This window comes from Python bivittatus, unplaced genomic scaffold (assembly GCF_059951505.1).
Source record: "Python bivittatus isolate LINGU-HERP-01145 unplaced genomic scaffold, Pbiv_v1 ctg000670_np1212, whole genome shotgun sequence".
NCBI classification, from domain to species: Eukaryota; Metazoa; Chordata; class Lepidosauria; order Squamata; family Pythonidae; genus Python; species Python bivittatus.
In genome coordinates, this window is record NW_028277094.1 from 12,349,605 (window position 1) to 12,362,564 (window position 12,960).

At 53.9% G+C, this 12,960-nt stretch overlaps 1 protein-coding gene across 2 annotated transcripts; it reads left to right on the forward strand.

Moving 5' to 3' along the window:
• Nucleotides 1–432: 432 nt before the first annotated feature.
• On the forward strand, nucleotides 433–11,520 carry GDPD2 (glycerophosphodiester phosphodiesterase domain containing 2). Of its 2 annotated transcripts, none has more exons than XM_025165309.2 (16): nucleotides 433–786; nucleotides 3,129–3,261; nucleotides 3,742–3,845; nucleotides 3,930–4,023; nucleotides 4,852–4,911; nucleotides 5,136–5,234; nucleotides 5,862–5,955; nucleotides 6,614–6,759; nucleotides 7,601–7,683; nucleotides 7,829–7,979; nucleotides 8,616–8,831; nucleotides 9,156–9,307; nucleotides 9,748–9,895; nucleotides 10,035–10,117; nucleotides 10,697–10,722; nucleotides 11,072–11,520. In XM_025165309.2, the coding sequence occupies exons 2-16, from the start codon at nucleotides 3,160–3,162 to the stop codon at nucleotides 11,122–11,124; spliced, it is 1,611 nt and encodes a 536-aa protein (XP_025021077.1). In that variant the 5' UTR covers nucleotides 433–786; nucleotides 3,129–3,159; the 3' UTR covers nucleotides 11,125–11,520. The 2 variants fall into 2 exon arrangements, with proteins under 2 accessions (XP_025021077.1, XP_015743201.1); XM_015887715.3 differs by having other exon boundaries at nucleotides 434–786; nucleotides 10,694–10,722.
• Nucleotides 11,521–12,960: the final 1,440 nt, after the last annotated feature.

Genomic DNA, 12,960 nt, shown 5'->3' on the forward strand with positions numbered 1-12,960 from the left:
GGACAGTCCAGGCAGTCTCCGAGAATCAGACACGACCGATCGGATTAAAAACAAAAAACGAAGAAAGAAAGCATGGCTCATTCGCTAACAGGATACCTCCGTAAAGAGTTCGCTTTTCTCTGGGGCATGGAGCCGTTCAGTTTAGTTAGGGTTCACCCCGCACCGAGGCACGCGCTTCTTGGATTTAAGGGAAGATGTGGGCAGGATTCCCGGGGCTGAGCTGCAGCCGTCTGAACGCCCTCAAGGTGGCAGCAAAGGAGACCGAAGGCTCCTGACTCTGGGCTGCCCGCTAGCGCTCCCCCCGGGTTCGGCAGCCGGAGAAAGCGGGCCCCCGCGGGTCCCGGGACAGCTCTTCCTTTCCGCCTGCTTCACGCCGCCGCCGCCTCCTCCCGCGGGGCGGGGGGACGCTGCCTGCAGAGGGCGAGCCAGGCTCTGGGACAGTGGCTCCTCCCATGCCGGGCCCCGCCAGCCTCTTGCAGCGGCCCCAGAAGACGCTTCCCACTTGGCAGAGAGCGGCAGGGCTGCAGCCCCTCCTGCCTTCCCTGGCCGCCGGCCGTCGCAGCCCCAGAGCCGCTCGCTCCTGCCTCTCGCGAGCACACCTGGGCCTGCCCGGGCCTGCCCGTAGGTGGCACCCACGCGGGATGCCGCGCCAGGAGCCCGGCAGGTGAGAGCAGGAGGGGGGGGCAGCAGCAGCAGCAGCAGCAAAAAGCAAAAGCGCAGCGCGGAAAAGGAAGGCCGAGCCCCCGCCCTCGCCTGCCCTCCACGAGGACTGGAACCTTGGCCGAGGTGAGTGGCCCGGAAGGCGTCCGCTGAGCGCAAAGTGGTCGCTTTCTCTGGGGGGGTCTGTCGGGGCGAAGGGGTTCCAGGGGTGGGGACGGGAGCAGGAAGCGGGCAGGTTGGAGAAGACTCTTTTCTGAACGGTTGGGGAACAGCGTTCGCCACCCGCCCTTCCCCGCCGGTGAGAAAGACTTTCATTTTCCGTTTTACCCACTGATGCAAAGCAGCAGCTGTTGAAAAGTTCCTCTTTCCACTTTCTGTCTTCGGAGGAGCGCGATGTTGCTCCTCCCTCGTTTTCTTCCCTGAGTAGATCAAGGTTTTTGCTCACGTTCCCGAAGTCACGGTTACGCCACGAAAAGCGCCCACCTGAACCGGGAGCACGGGAAGAGAAGCCTGTCCCGCCGGCGCAGAGGCAACCGGCTGGATGCCAGCTTCTTCCTTTCCCCAGGAACGTAAACTTGGAAAGTTCGGGAGATTTTTAAAAAGGCCGAGTAAAAAAAAAGTCGCCCGACTTGAGCATCTTCAGACGAGAGAAAGCTTTCCTTCATTAGCGCAGGCTGCAGCCCTACCCCCTACCCCCTCCCCATCCAAATTGCGCAAGGGTTTGTTTGCAGTAAAGGCAACTGGTCTTGTGCCAAGTTTCTACAAAGTTTGCAGGAGTGAGTCATGGCAGTCCCCCCCCCCCCCGCCCCGGGCTAAAGAACTCCATTGCAAGACAAGGTTTGGCAAGGAGGCTGGTGCTTTTGAGTTGCATAGCCAAACTGTTGCCCCCCCCCAGCCCCTATTTCACTGTCCTTGTGCACCAAGGCCCGACGCCTTGGTGGTAACCATGACAACCCCTTCCCCAGGTCTAAGAGGCCTGGGCAGGGTTGGAGGGCCTCCCGTGAATGCTTTAATGCTTTTGTTGTGCAGTCGTGTACAGGGGTCCTTCCGTGCGAAGAATGCTGTGGTGGCGGCTGTGCCCCCACCCTTCTGCCCCAGTTCTTTGCACATGCAGCTGATGTGCCAAAGGCACCCCACGCTCCCCTCTCCAATAGTCTGGGGTCTCTTTCCAATAAAAGGAAAAAATAGGGTTTGCAGGGCTCTTCCCCGAGAGGGCCTGCAATCTGGAGACCAGAGGGAGAGGGAGGCTGCTCTCCAGCCCCCCCTGAGCCAGAGGCAGAAAACAACCCCAGCAAGAACTTGGCCGCCCCATTGCCAATTCTTCACTGGCCTCTGTCCCTCCTAAGGCAGCCCATCTGACTCTGCAAGGTGGAGAGGGGACAGCTCCCACCATCATTGCCCTAAAAGGTGTTGGATGAATAAGAGGGCAAGGCTGCTTTAGCTCCTGGGCATCTGAGGAGAACTTAAGGCTGGGTCAAGATGGAGCAACACTGAGGTGGCCCTTAGGGGTGAGTGGGGAAGGGCCCAGAGGCAGGCACAGAAGTGGGGGAGGGAGGTCTGTGCACTTTTCTGGTGCTGTAGACATGGCTGGCGTTCATGCCTCTGTCTGTCAGGCCCCTGGCTGGTGCTGCACACATAGGGAATGCTTTGGTCCTCTGCAACTAGGCCAGATTTGGTTGACATACATCACGGGTTAAAAATCAGAGTTTTCACACTGCAGTAAAGCAGAATGAGATCTGTTATAGTTTTAGCATCACCAGCTTGCCTGTAGAATGGTTTCTGTATTAGTAGTTAGGTTTTAATCTCTTGATTTAAAAAACAAACAAACATGTTGTTACCTGCCTTGAGTGCTCATCTGAACACAAATCAAATTACAACAATATGGTTTGTGACATGGATCCAGGGCACTGTGCTCAAGCCCAGATGATTCCCCCCTGCACCCCCACTCCCCTCCAGCAGCAGGGTAAGGGTGATGCCCACCCTTCCTGTCCGTGGAAGAAAAAGCCAGAGGTTACACTGGGAGTGGGACTTCCCGGGAGGAGCGTGATCCCTTCCTCCTCCCTCTTTTCCCCACCTGGGAGAAGATGGTGGGTTGAGCAACTTACTAAAGTGCCTCTGTGCACTGCAGGCTTGCTCCAACTTGCAGCTTTGGGGCGGGGTGGCCGGGGAAGCTCAGCAGGCCAGGTTGTGCGGGTTTCCCTGCTGGTGGCTCATCTGAATTAGCCTCTTCTGGGAATCCACCAGGGGACGAGTCTGAGGAGCTGGAGAATCCTGCCGAGCTCGCCTCCCCCTTGCCAAACTGCCCCACATTGGTACCATTGGGGTGGTGGAAAAGAGCAAGGGGGCAGGCCGGGGGTCCGTGGAATCTCTTTCCCTTCCCCTCCTCGCTTCCACTCCTGCCAGCCCTGTCCTTCCCAGAAGCGCCTGCCTGCCAGGCCCACCAAGCTGCTGCCCATTTCACCTTGCAGGGCTGGGCTGCCCCCCAAGAGGTGACTGACCATGGCAAAGGACGGCGGCTGCTGCGGTTTCTGCACCACCTGCCTCCTTGGACTTTTCAGCTGCCGCTGGACTCACAGCAAGAAGGCCCTGAAGACGAGCAAGGTGTGTGTGCAAGCAGGGACATCTGAAAAGGACCTCCTGCCCCAGGAAGGAGCAGGGGGCTGCGGTCACTCTGGGGAGATGGCAGAAGGCCAACAGGGTGTCTCTGCAGCTGTGAGACAAGACTCACGGAGGTCCCAAGCATCTCTGGGGAGGGAGCTATCCCCAGTCCTGGGTTGCAGCCTCTCCCTCCCATCGGCCCCACTCCTCCAGATCTGTCCAGTGCTGTGTCCCCCAAATAAGCCGGACATTGGCTAAACCGCTTGTGGGAAACATTGGTGGGCTGTCCAAATGGCCTGAGAATCCCTCCCCGCGGGTGCATGGGAGCAAAGCTCAGAGGAGACCTCTGCTGTGGCCAGGTGGGGCAGCGGCTGCGTGGTGGAGGTGGGGCTGGCTGGGAGGAGTCTGGCTCCTCCATCTGAGCCTGCTTATGGTGGAGTTCTGGGGTGGCATCACCAGTTGACCCCTTCCTCTGCTCCGCAGTGCGACTGTGCCTGGTTCTTCCTCCTCTTCTGCGTTTGCCTTCTTACTCTGGTCTGGCTCTATCTGGCCCTCGTCACTCTCAACGATTTCCACAACCTCAATGAGTGAGTAGAAGGCGCCGCTACTCCCCCACCCCATCATGCCCCTTTCTGAGCTTTCAGTAAGCTTTACTTGCCCCCCCCCAACAGGTTCCTCTTCCAGAAGACGGAATGGTGGCTGGACTGGTCAGTGGTGATGCTCTCTGCAACAGCTGCTCTGGTCACCTACTCCTCTCTGCTCCTGGTAGGGCCTCTTTCGTATCTTTTCTTCCCCGTCTGCCCCCGCCCCCCGGAATGTCCTGGCCCAACTTTGCAGTGGCTAGGGAGTGAAGCTCCCTGGGCTCCAAGGGCATGGTTTCTGTATCCCCCCACCCCACCCCCCCACCACACACAAACCTCTTGTTGATGGTAGGGGAGCGTCTTCAGGATGTATCTGTGCTATAAACTGAACATTTGAATGCTGATGGGTGTCCTGTCCCGCAATGTGGACTCGCTAATTCATGGGCAGGGAGGACGAGGGAGGAGTGGTGCAGCAGCATCTAACAGAGTAATCTCTGCAACATTGAGAGGCCAATATGATACTGGCACAATGGATACCGGTTCACTTTGAAGAACTGACAAGCAAGTTTCTCCAGCTCAAGTTAGTCAAAATCAGGTGGTGAAGCAGGTAGGCGTGCCTCTCAGAAGCCAGAACAGGGGAGGGTGCTGAGAAGGGTGGTTCATGTTTAGTAGTGGGGCTCTTGGGCAGAAGAGTTAAGGAGGCAGGCAAGAAAAGAGATGCTAATTGTACAAGTCAGGTCTGAATGTTTCCTTTTCTTGGTGTATGGTGATCTTCACCAACCTGTTACTCTCCAGACATACTGGACTACATGAGATTGAGGGAACTGGTAGTCTAACACATCCAGAAGGGCACTTGGCTGGGTAAGACTGGGATAAACTCCAGAGCGTCTCAATTCAGGGTCTTTCCGAGCAAGGTCAGCCCATCCTGCCCTAAAGGTTTTCTCCTCCTTGCCCCAACAGCAGTGGGGATGTGGGGAGTGGGACTGTATTCATATTTCCTTTATTTTCACAGGTTTTGGCACTCTGCCTACAGCTCTGCCACCAGCCCCTGAAGCTACATTGGCTCCACAAGGTAAGGCTGCAACACCTTCTTTCCTTTTCTTTCCAGAAGCATGAGGTTTTCTGCTGCACTCTGTTCACGGCCACCTTTTGGTGTGAGGCTTCTTACGCAATGCCTTCCTCTTGATTATCCCTCGCCAACGCACCAGCAGCTGGAAGGTCTTGCCCGCATGGCAAGGACAGAAGTCCTTCAGGTGGCTTCCTTGGCCTTGAAGCTGTCTTCTCGGTTTCTTCCAGGGCCTTCTGATCCTGACCGCGCTGATGGTAGCAGCTGCTTTTCTGGGACTGCAAATTCAGTGGTCAGAACAGTGGGAGAGTGCCCACATCTCTCTCCAGGTAGGATCCTCAGACGGAGCTGCCTGTGCCTGCTGCTTTAAGCGAGACCCGTGCAGGTTGCCCGTCCAGCTGCACTCTCTTCCCACCTGCTCACTGAGCTGCGGCAGATGGCTTGCGTTTCACATGTGGAGAGATTGCCCGCTGCCTCCGTGGGGCCCTGGATAATGGAGGCTGGGCAGCCATAGGGTGGGAATATCTGAGCTCTGGACGAGCAGCCCGTGCTGATGGCCAGACCTTTGGACCCCGTGGAATTGGCAGGCCGGGAGCCCTCAGTGATAGCCACCTGTGCGCCATTTGGCAGGGAAGGGTCTCCAGAGACAGGTCTTCCTTGCCGCAGGATTGTAGCTCCCTGCGTGAGAACCCAAAAAAGGCCAGGAAGTGGGAAGTTGCACGTCCTGGTGGATGAAGGGCAGCAGGAGACACAATCACATGAGGACTTGGCTGGAAAAATACAAGCGATATGGGGCCATTTCCTTCAGGGAGTGGGGGTGACCCTCCCGACACAGCTGCCCTTCTCCCCAGTCCCGGGCAGATTCAGACCGTAGCTTCTGCTGCAGCATCTGCAGCCCGACTTTCCCTCCGTGCCACCTTGAGAAGCCCAACCAACTCTTACTGTTTCCCCACCAGGCAATCGGCCCCTTCCTGCACATTGGCGCAGTGGCCGGCTTGACTCTGCTTGCCTGGCCGGTAGCAGACTGCTTCTACCGCATCTCCCATGCAGGTATTGGGGCGGGGAAGGGTGGGGGGGCAATATTCTTCATGGAAGCCCAGTTGGGACTGAGCCCTTGGAACTAGTACTTGGGCACCACTCATTTCCACCCGATGCCTCCGCAGTGCACACGGACGCAGCTTCCTCCTGAGATGTTAAAAAGATGTCTGTGGGCTTATTCAAAGGCCCCTGGAAGGTGGGGATCCAGGATTTAGTGTCCCCGACTCTGTTGTGGAGCTGTTTCCTTAGGATCACCTGGCAGCATTCTGGCAGCATTGAATGCAGGAAACAGAGGAACAGTCCCACGTTGTGGGGTGGCATATTCCACCTGAATGCTAGGAAAGCCTTCCTAAACACAAGAGCTGTACGTCACTGGGGCCAAAACCCTCTGCTGGGTGGATTTAATCAGAATCCGGGCAGCCACCTGTTGGGGAGGCGCTAATTTGGATTCTTACGCTGAGCAGGGGCTCTCACTCAAGGGCTGCTTCCAAGCCTACAGTTCTAGGGATCCCTGGAGGGAGAGAAGCCTCCTAGGATTAATGGACAGGTGAAGATCAGTCAACTATCGGGGGGCCAGATAGACTTTTGGAAAGCTGGTCTGGGGATCTTCAAGTGGACAGAGAACTCCCCGCTGACTGCTTGAGGTCTTTTTCCATTTGTGTTGCTACAGCTCTCCGGCTCCTTCTCCTGCTCTTCTACCTGGGTGCGGCGTTGGCCTTATACCTGGCCCCCCTGGGCATTGACTCTCCCTGCTTCTTGGAGCAGGGCCAGCTTCCTCCCAAACCAGCTCTGTTTGGGCACCGTGGGGCTCCCATGGTAAGTAACTCCCTTTCAGGAGAGCAGAGGGACAAAAGGGAGAGTGGGGGATAGGCCTTGGCGGTGGCTTCTAGGGGCTGCCCTCCCTCCCACATGCTTCTGATTCACACCTATATCAGCAAAGGCAAGTTTACAGATGTTATGCTCCAAAAAGATTTGCACTAGCATGAAGCTGCCCATGCTCCTAGGGCCTCCCATGGGGGGAGACCCTGCAGAAGCATTTCGAGAAACTGAAATACCTGGATGCTTCCTCTGGTCATGGCCGCTGAGAATTGTGTTTTGTGGCCTGAACAACAATGGAGTACCAGCTGGAAGATGATGCTAGGATATCCAGTTGGGATTAGTTTTTGTACTTTTGGGGAAACAGAACTCTCTTCAGCAGTCTTCCCCAATTGAGTGCATTCCAGATGTGTTAGAACAGTTTCTATATTCCCAGTGGCTGTATCAGGTAGGAATGTGGGGAGTTGAAGCCCAACACATCTGGAATACACCAGGTTGGAGATGTTGTCTTGAAGCTTTCCTCCTCAATACAGCTGGCCTGTTTCTACCAAGACAGGATGTGTCCTTAAAAGAGCAGCAGCTTTTCCCATGCTAACTTTTACAGCCTAGCCTTGCTGGGATTTTTCTGCCTATTCCTCTTGGATTAGGAGGGTGTCCCAGCTCCAGAGCATCTCTTTCTCATAAGTACCCTCTCACCTGCCAAGACCGTGCCACCTGTAAGTTGATGTTGAATCCCCCCTGGAGAGCTGGGAGGCATGCTACGGGCTACAGGCTAGAAGTCAATGTATCAGTGGGTGGACCCCAAACCCTCCAACATCACCTTCATTTCCCCTCTCTCCAGCTTGCACCAGAGAACACGATGATGTCCTTCCAGAAGGCAGTCAACTGTGGCGTGAGTGTCTTAGAAACAGATGTCCTGGTGAGGTAAGAATGCTGAGGGCTCTGTTGGAAGGTTTTGGCAGGGAACGGGAATTCCTGGCTTTGTGAGGCATCTATCCGAATGCTTCCTCATCCCCCACACGGGAAAGAAAGGTCCAGAATCCAGTTATTTTTATTTTTTCACTCCCAGTGCTGATGGGATCCCTTTCCTTATGCATGATGAGAAGCTCTTACGGACCACAAACATACAGGAGGTCTTTCCCACCCAAGCCCAGTCCAATGCCAACACCTTCAACTGGACACAGCTGCAGCAACTTGATGCTGGCAGCTGGTTCTTGCAGGTGAGAGCAGGATGGTGCTGCTGGATCAAAACATGGTTGGGTTGGGTTGGGTTGGGTTGGGCTGAATGTGCAGCCTGATCATCTGGATTTGGTTGATGTTGGGGGGTGAACCACCTTGGATTCTGTGAAGCATGGTTGATAGGGAATGTTTTGTGTCAGAAAGCCGATGGAAAAATGACTCCGTACTATCTTTTACGAGGGGAGTATTCTGCACCTGCACAAAAGCAAAATGTAGGAACACAACCAGGGCATTGTAGCACAAGTCCTCGCTCTTGAAGAGCCTTCCATGCTCTTAATTTTTGGCAGCCAGGAGCTGCAGGACCCTTCCTGTTTCCTCTAAAAGTAACCTCATTTCTCTTGCCCCTTACACATAAAAATGGGGTAGGGAGAGAACTCCCTCTCTGACACCTCTCCAGATGTGTTGGACTACAAGGATCATTTCTGTAAGAAACACCCATGCTTTCTAGGGGTGATGGGACTAATAGAGAGGCTGATTTGAGCTCCTTCACTTACGGGACAACCGAATACGCGCACAGACCTGCTCGATGGCTTTGCACGGACAGCTCAACAGATGACGGCTGGCCTATCCAACCCCAGTGAGTGGTTAAGCCTGGGTTGCTTCCTTTCCTCTGCCAGAAGCATCCGTTCCCCACAGCATGGAGCCTTTCAGAAGAAGAGGTGGCCCAGGCCAGGACGCAGCACATTTTGTCTCTGAAGGAGCTGCTGGGCGAGGCCAAGAGGCACAAGGTGTCTGTCATGTTTGACCTGCGGCCAGAGGAAGACCCCCACTATGAGCACCTTGTTAACATCACAGTGCAGACAGTCCTCCAGTCGGGCATCACCCCAGAGCTGGTGAGCTTTCCCCGCCCCGAGTAAGGCCAATCCATCTTCTAGGCAGCACCCAAACGTTTGGGTCTGTGGAGATTGTAAATGGCTAGAGAAAGGGAAAGTATAGTTCCCCTTGAAAAATTTGCTTCAGGACAGTCTTATGCTATCTGGTCCTCTCCAGATACTGACCCTGAAAAGTTAGTTACCCAGCTGTAGTCGGCTCTTTTCCCTGCTCCAGATCCAGATAACCTGAGCCTCCCGTTTGTAGCTCCTGCAGATGATGTTAGACCAATGTGGTGATAGAGGGTGAACAGACCCTGCTTCATCCCCTCTTTTCTCTACTCCCAGATCCTATGGCTGCCTGACGGGTTTCGGGAGCAGGTGGAACAGCAAGCACCAAGGTTCCAGCAGATCTATGGCTCCAAGATTTTGGGCAACAAAACAGCAAGGCCGCCGCGGGTCAACCTGCCTTACCAAAATCTGAGCAGCACAGAAATCAGGTTAGAGCTGGGGGTGGTCTCTTTCTTGGTCAGCTCAGTGCATATCCCAGCCACATCTAAGGAGGGCTTTTATACAAACCTGTGTTTCAACACCAGCCCAGCTTTTATAATGGAAGGTATGGGTTTGGAAATGTGTGGGGTGCGGAAGACAAAGATCTCTGAAGCCAAAAGAATGAGAAACAGGACTGGGAGGGCTCAAGTGGAGCAGCAGCGTTCTGCATAACTTCCCCCCACCCCCTCCAATAACCAGTGAGCAAAGCTGGAAAGCAACCAACGAAAGACGTGTAATCTTTGGATAGTGTTTGCCTATGGAGGCCTCAAACTCCCAGAGGTTGGGATGTAGCCACAGCCTCGCTCAAGCCCTTCCATGCAAACTTGTGCTATTATGCGTTGGTGCTGACCTCCCATTTTATTGGCACACCTCCCCCCACTTTCTGCAGGGAATACCGCCGCAACAATATCTCAGTCAACTTGTACGTGGTCAATGCCCCATGGCTCTTCTCCATCCTGTGGTGTGCTGGAACTAGTTCGGTCACCACCAATGCCTGCCAGGTGCTACAGAAGATGCAGCGCCCTGTCTGGCTGCTGGTAAGACTGCTGGGGGTAGGGGGGCTACTCCGGTGTCTGCTGCGGCAGTCTGGCTCCCTGGGAGAAGGCAGCCAGCTGGCTGTCCACCCCCTCTTCCAGCCTGAAGTCCACCCTGGCCTGCCTTCTGTGTTTCTCCCAGCCTCGTGCCACGTATCAGATGATCTGGATCGTCACAGACTGTGTCTCCTTCCTGCTCATTCTCTGGGCATTCTTGCTGCTGAAGTGAGTACTGAGCGAGCAGAGATGAGGAGCCTCCTTCATCTTCTCAGTGAGAGATGCGGTTGCTGCCATCACCACTATGGATGTTTGTGAATGCGCCTGTATGCACATAACAGGGGTTAGGTCTGAGTTAGAGCAGCTGGAGATCCAGTGCTTTCTACCAGAAGGTAGAACAGATCTCATTTACAGCAGCATATACCGAAATCTTGCTCAAGGACAGAGCACTAACTCCTCTCAAGTCAATCGATGTGTTCCCAGAGGGGGTAAATAAGGATATGCCTGTTGAACTCGCCTACAGGAGTGTCCAAATTCAGCCTTCCTATAGCCCCCGTATTTGCCCTGAGTGCTGTATGACTTGAGCTTCTTGGATGGTTGTCTCTTCATGGTGATTCTGAGAGAAGCGCTCTTGTCCATAGCGTGGAGCACCATATGACCTGGGTCCCTCTGTGCCACAAGCATCAGTAGGAACCTAGCTGCTCTCCAGCTGCATCCTGGCCTTCCATCTAGATGCCAAGAGAGCTGTGGGGGGGGGGGCAGAGAGATTCACTTGCTTCTGATGTAATGCTTTTCTTCTTACAGAAGATGGTCTTGGAAAAAGGACTCCCAAGGTAAAGCTGGGCTTTTGGAATGATGGGATATTTCCATGCCACTTTGGCATGTAACAGCTGGACAGGAGACCAATACAGGGTGTATAAAGGAGGGAAAGGGGTCTCCCAGCATCCTGGGGAAATCAGAACTTGGCAGAGGGCTGCGCACTGCTAGCCGCCCTCCCTTCTTGTCTCTTTAAGCAGCTTCAAACAAGGCTCGCTGTTTGTTGAATGAACGTTGCTTACTCTAAATTTGGCTGCGTGTTTCCTTCTCCACCTCTGCTCTGCATTTAAAAAAGGAGCAGCAGAAAGAGTCGCGCACGAAGCTGATGAGCTGCAGCCACTCACGCCCACCTCCTCTTGCTTCCAGGTTCCGACTCAGATGTGCTCCTGACGAAGATCCACAGCCTATTATCTGAGTGATGCAGGAGCGTCAAGAAGTCCCGGGCTTTGCCCTTCCTCCTGCTAGACTTGGCAGGGCTCTCTTCTTTCAAAATGTTTTCCTGGGAACGGCTTGTCCTTGGGGTTTGCTGGCAGCGGCTGCCGCCGGGATCTGTTTCAGTGGCCTGCGTTGCGCAGCCTAAGAAGCAATCACAGGATGTCATGGCAGCCCAGGCTCCTGCGCTTCTTTTTGGAGACTGGAAACCAGGGCCTCCCTCAGCAGGACCCAAATCCTGGAATTACGGTTAGAGCCTCATGGCAGCAGTACAGAGCTACCTACTCTCCTGCAGGACACACATTCTTCTTGACGCGGGACTAGAAGGAACCTTTGAAGTGCCTCAACTGGTATTAATAAAGCTGTTTGTATGGGCTGGGAAAGCCGGAGCCGGAGTAAACACTTATTCCTCTCCCGCAAGGGGCCTAAATGAAGGGTGGGCACACCCTTTCGATGCACAGCTGCCTCTGTGTCCCACCTCTCCAGCAGCTTCCTGCCACAGCCTGTATTCTGGCAGTCTAGCATGGTTAAAAGGCTCCAGGGTGGAGAAAGCTAACCTCAACTAGCGTAGCGCTGTGTACATGATCTTGGCACCAATTGCTATGCTCATTCCTGTGCGGAAGGGTACCGGCTTATAGGTTCAGCTGAGCAGTTTCAGCCCCTTCAGTGGCAGAGCATGTAAGACAACATGCACCAGGCAAGTACCACAGACTGTCCCCCTTTTCTTTAGGAACAAAATGCTACTCTCTGTGTGTTAATAACTCACTTTAAAAAACAACATAGCCTCTCCTGCTCAAGTTGTGATGATGTAGCAGGAAGTGAAATTAGAGATTTAAAAATGTACTAGGGTCAAAAGGATGCGGGGCAGGCAACAGATGCGGGGCACTGCTCTACAGAAATGCTTGTGAAAAGGACAGTGGATGAGCTCTATCAGGACCAGTGCTCTCCTTATTCTGAGAATGCATGCTCCTTCTTTGCAGCACTGTATTCAGACAGTATCAATCAATCTATTAACTTGTGAATCACACAGAGAAAGTTTATTCAGGTAGTAGTCTTAATTAGAAAAATCAAGGCCCTGAAAATGAAGAGGAAGAGCAATCAGAAGTATACTGCCTACAGAAATAAGATGTATGCACTGAATGTACTGTATACTAGTATACTATGGAAACCTGCTGACAGGAAAATCCATCCGTACTTTGAGGAGGTCTTCAGACTCAAGTGGGCCTGTTGACAAAAGTGCCTTCTGCTCTGAAAAGCTATCTACATGGCTGATGTAGCTGAGAGAGCCCAAAGCTAGTTCTAAGAGCTATGTGGGAATGAAGCAGAAAAGCAGCCTCAGGTTGCACACCTCCACACAGTGGCCAAGGTTATACATCACGCTGAACTATGAACCATTACTGCAAACCACATAAGCTGGGTTCACACAGCCCCTAAGCAGAAACAAAACCCATTGCATTATGGCTTAGCATGCCATTATCCTGAATGATGGCCAGGAACCCACAGAACACCAAGGGAAATGTTAGAGCTCTCCTACCAACACTGAACTGCTGCCGCAGTGGCCAATAACTCCTAGAGCAGTACTTGCTCCTGCTCCTCTGTCCGAGGGGTCAGTCTCCGCTATTTAACCTCTCCTGCACTGCAACCCTTGACCAGCAGGTGATGCTCTTTTATCTCTGGTTCCTCAGGACAATCAATCTGCCCTGGAAAGAAGTTCTGGGGATCCCCACCCTCATTCTTCTGGAGCACAGAACTTGAGTTGCCTCTGAAATCAAACTTGTGGAATGTATAAATATGCCTTAAATGATGGCAAGATGCTTGGCCTG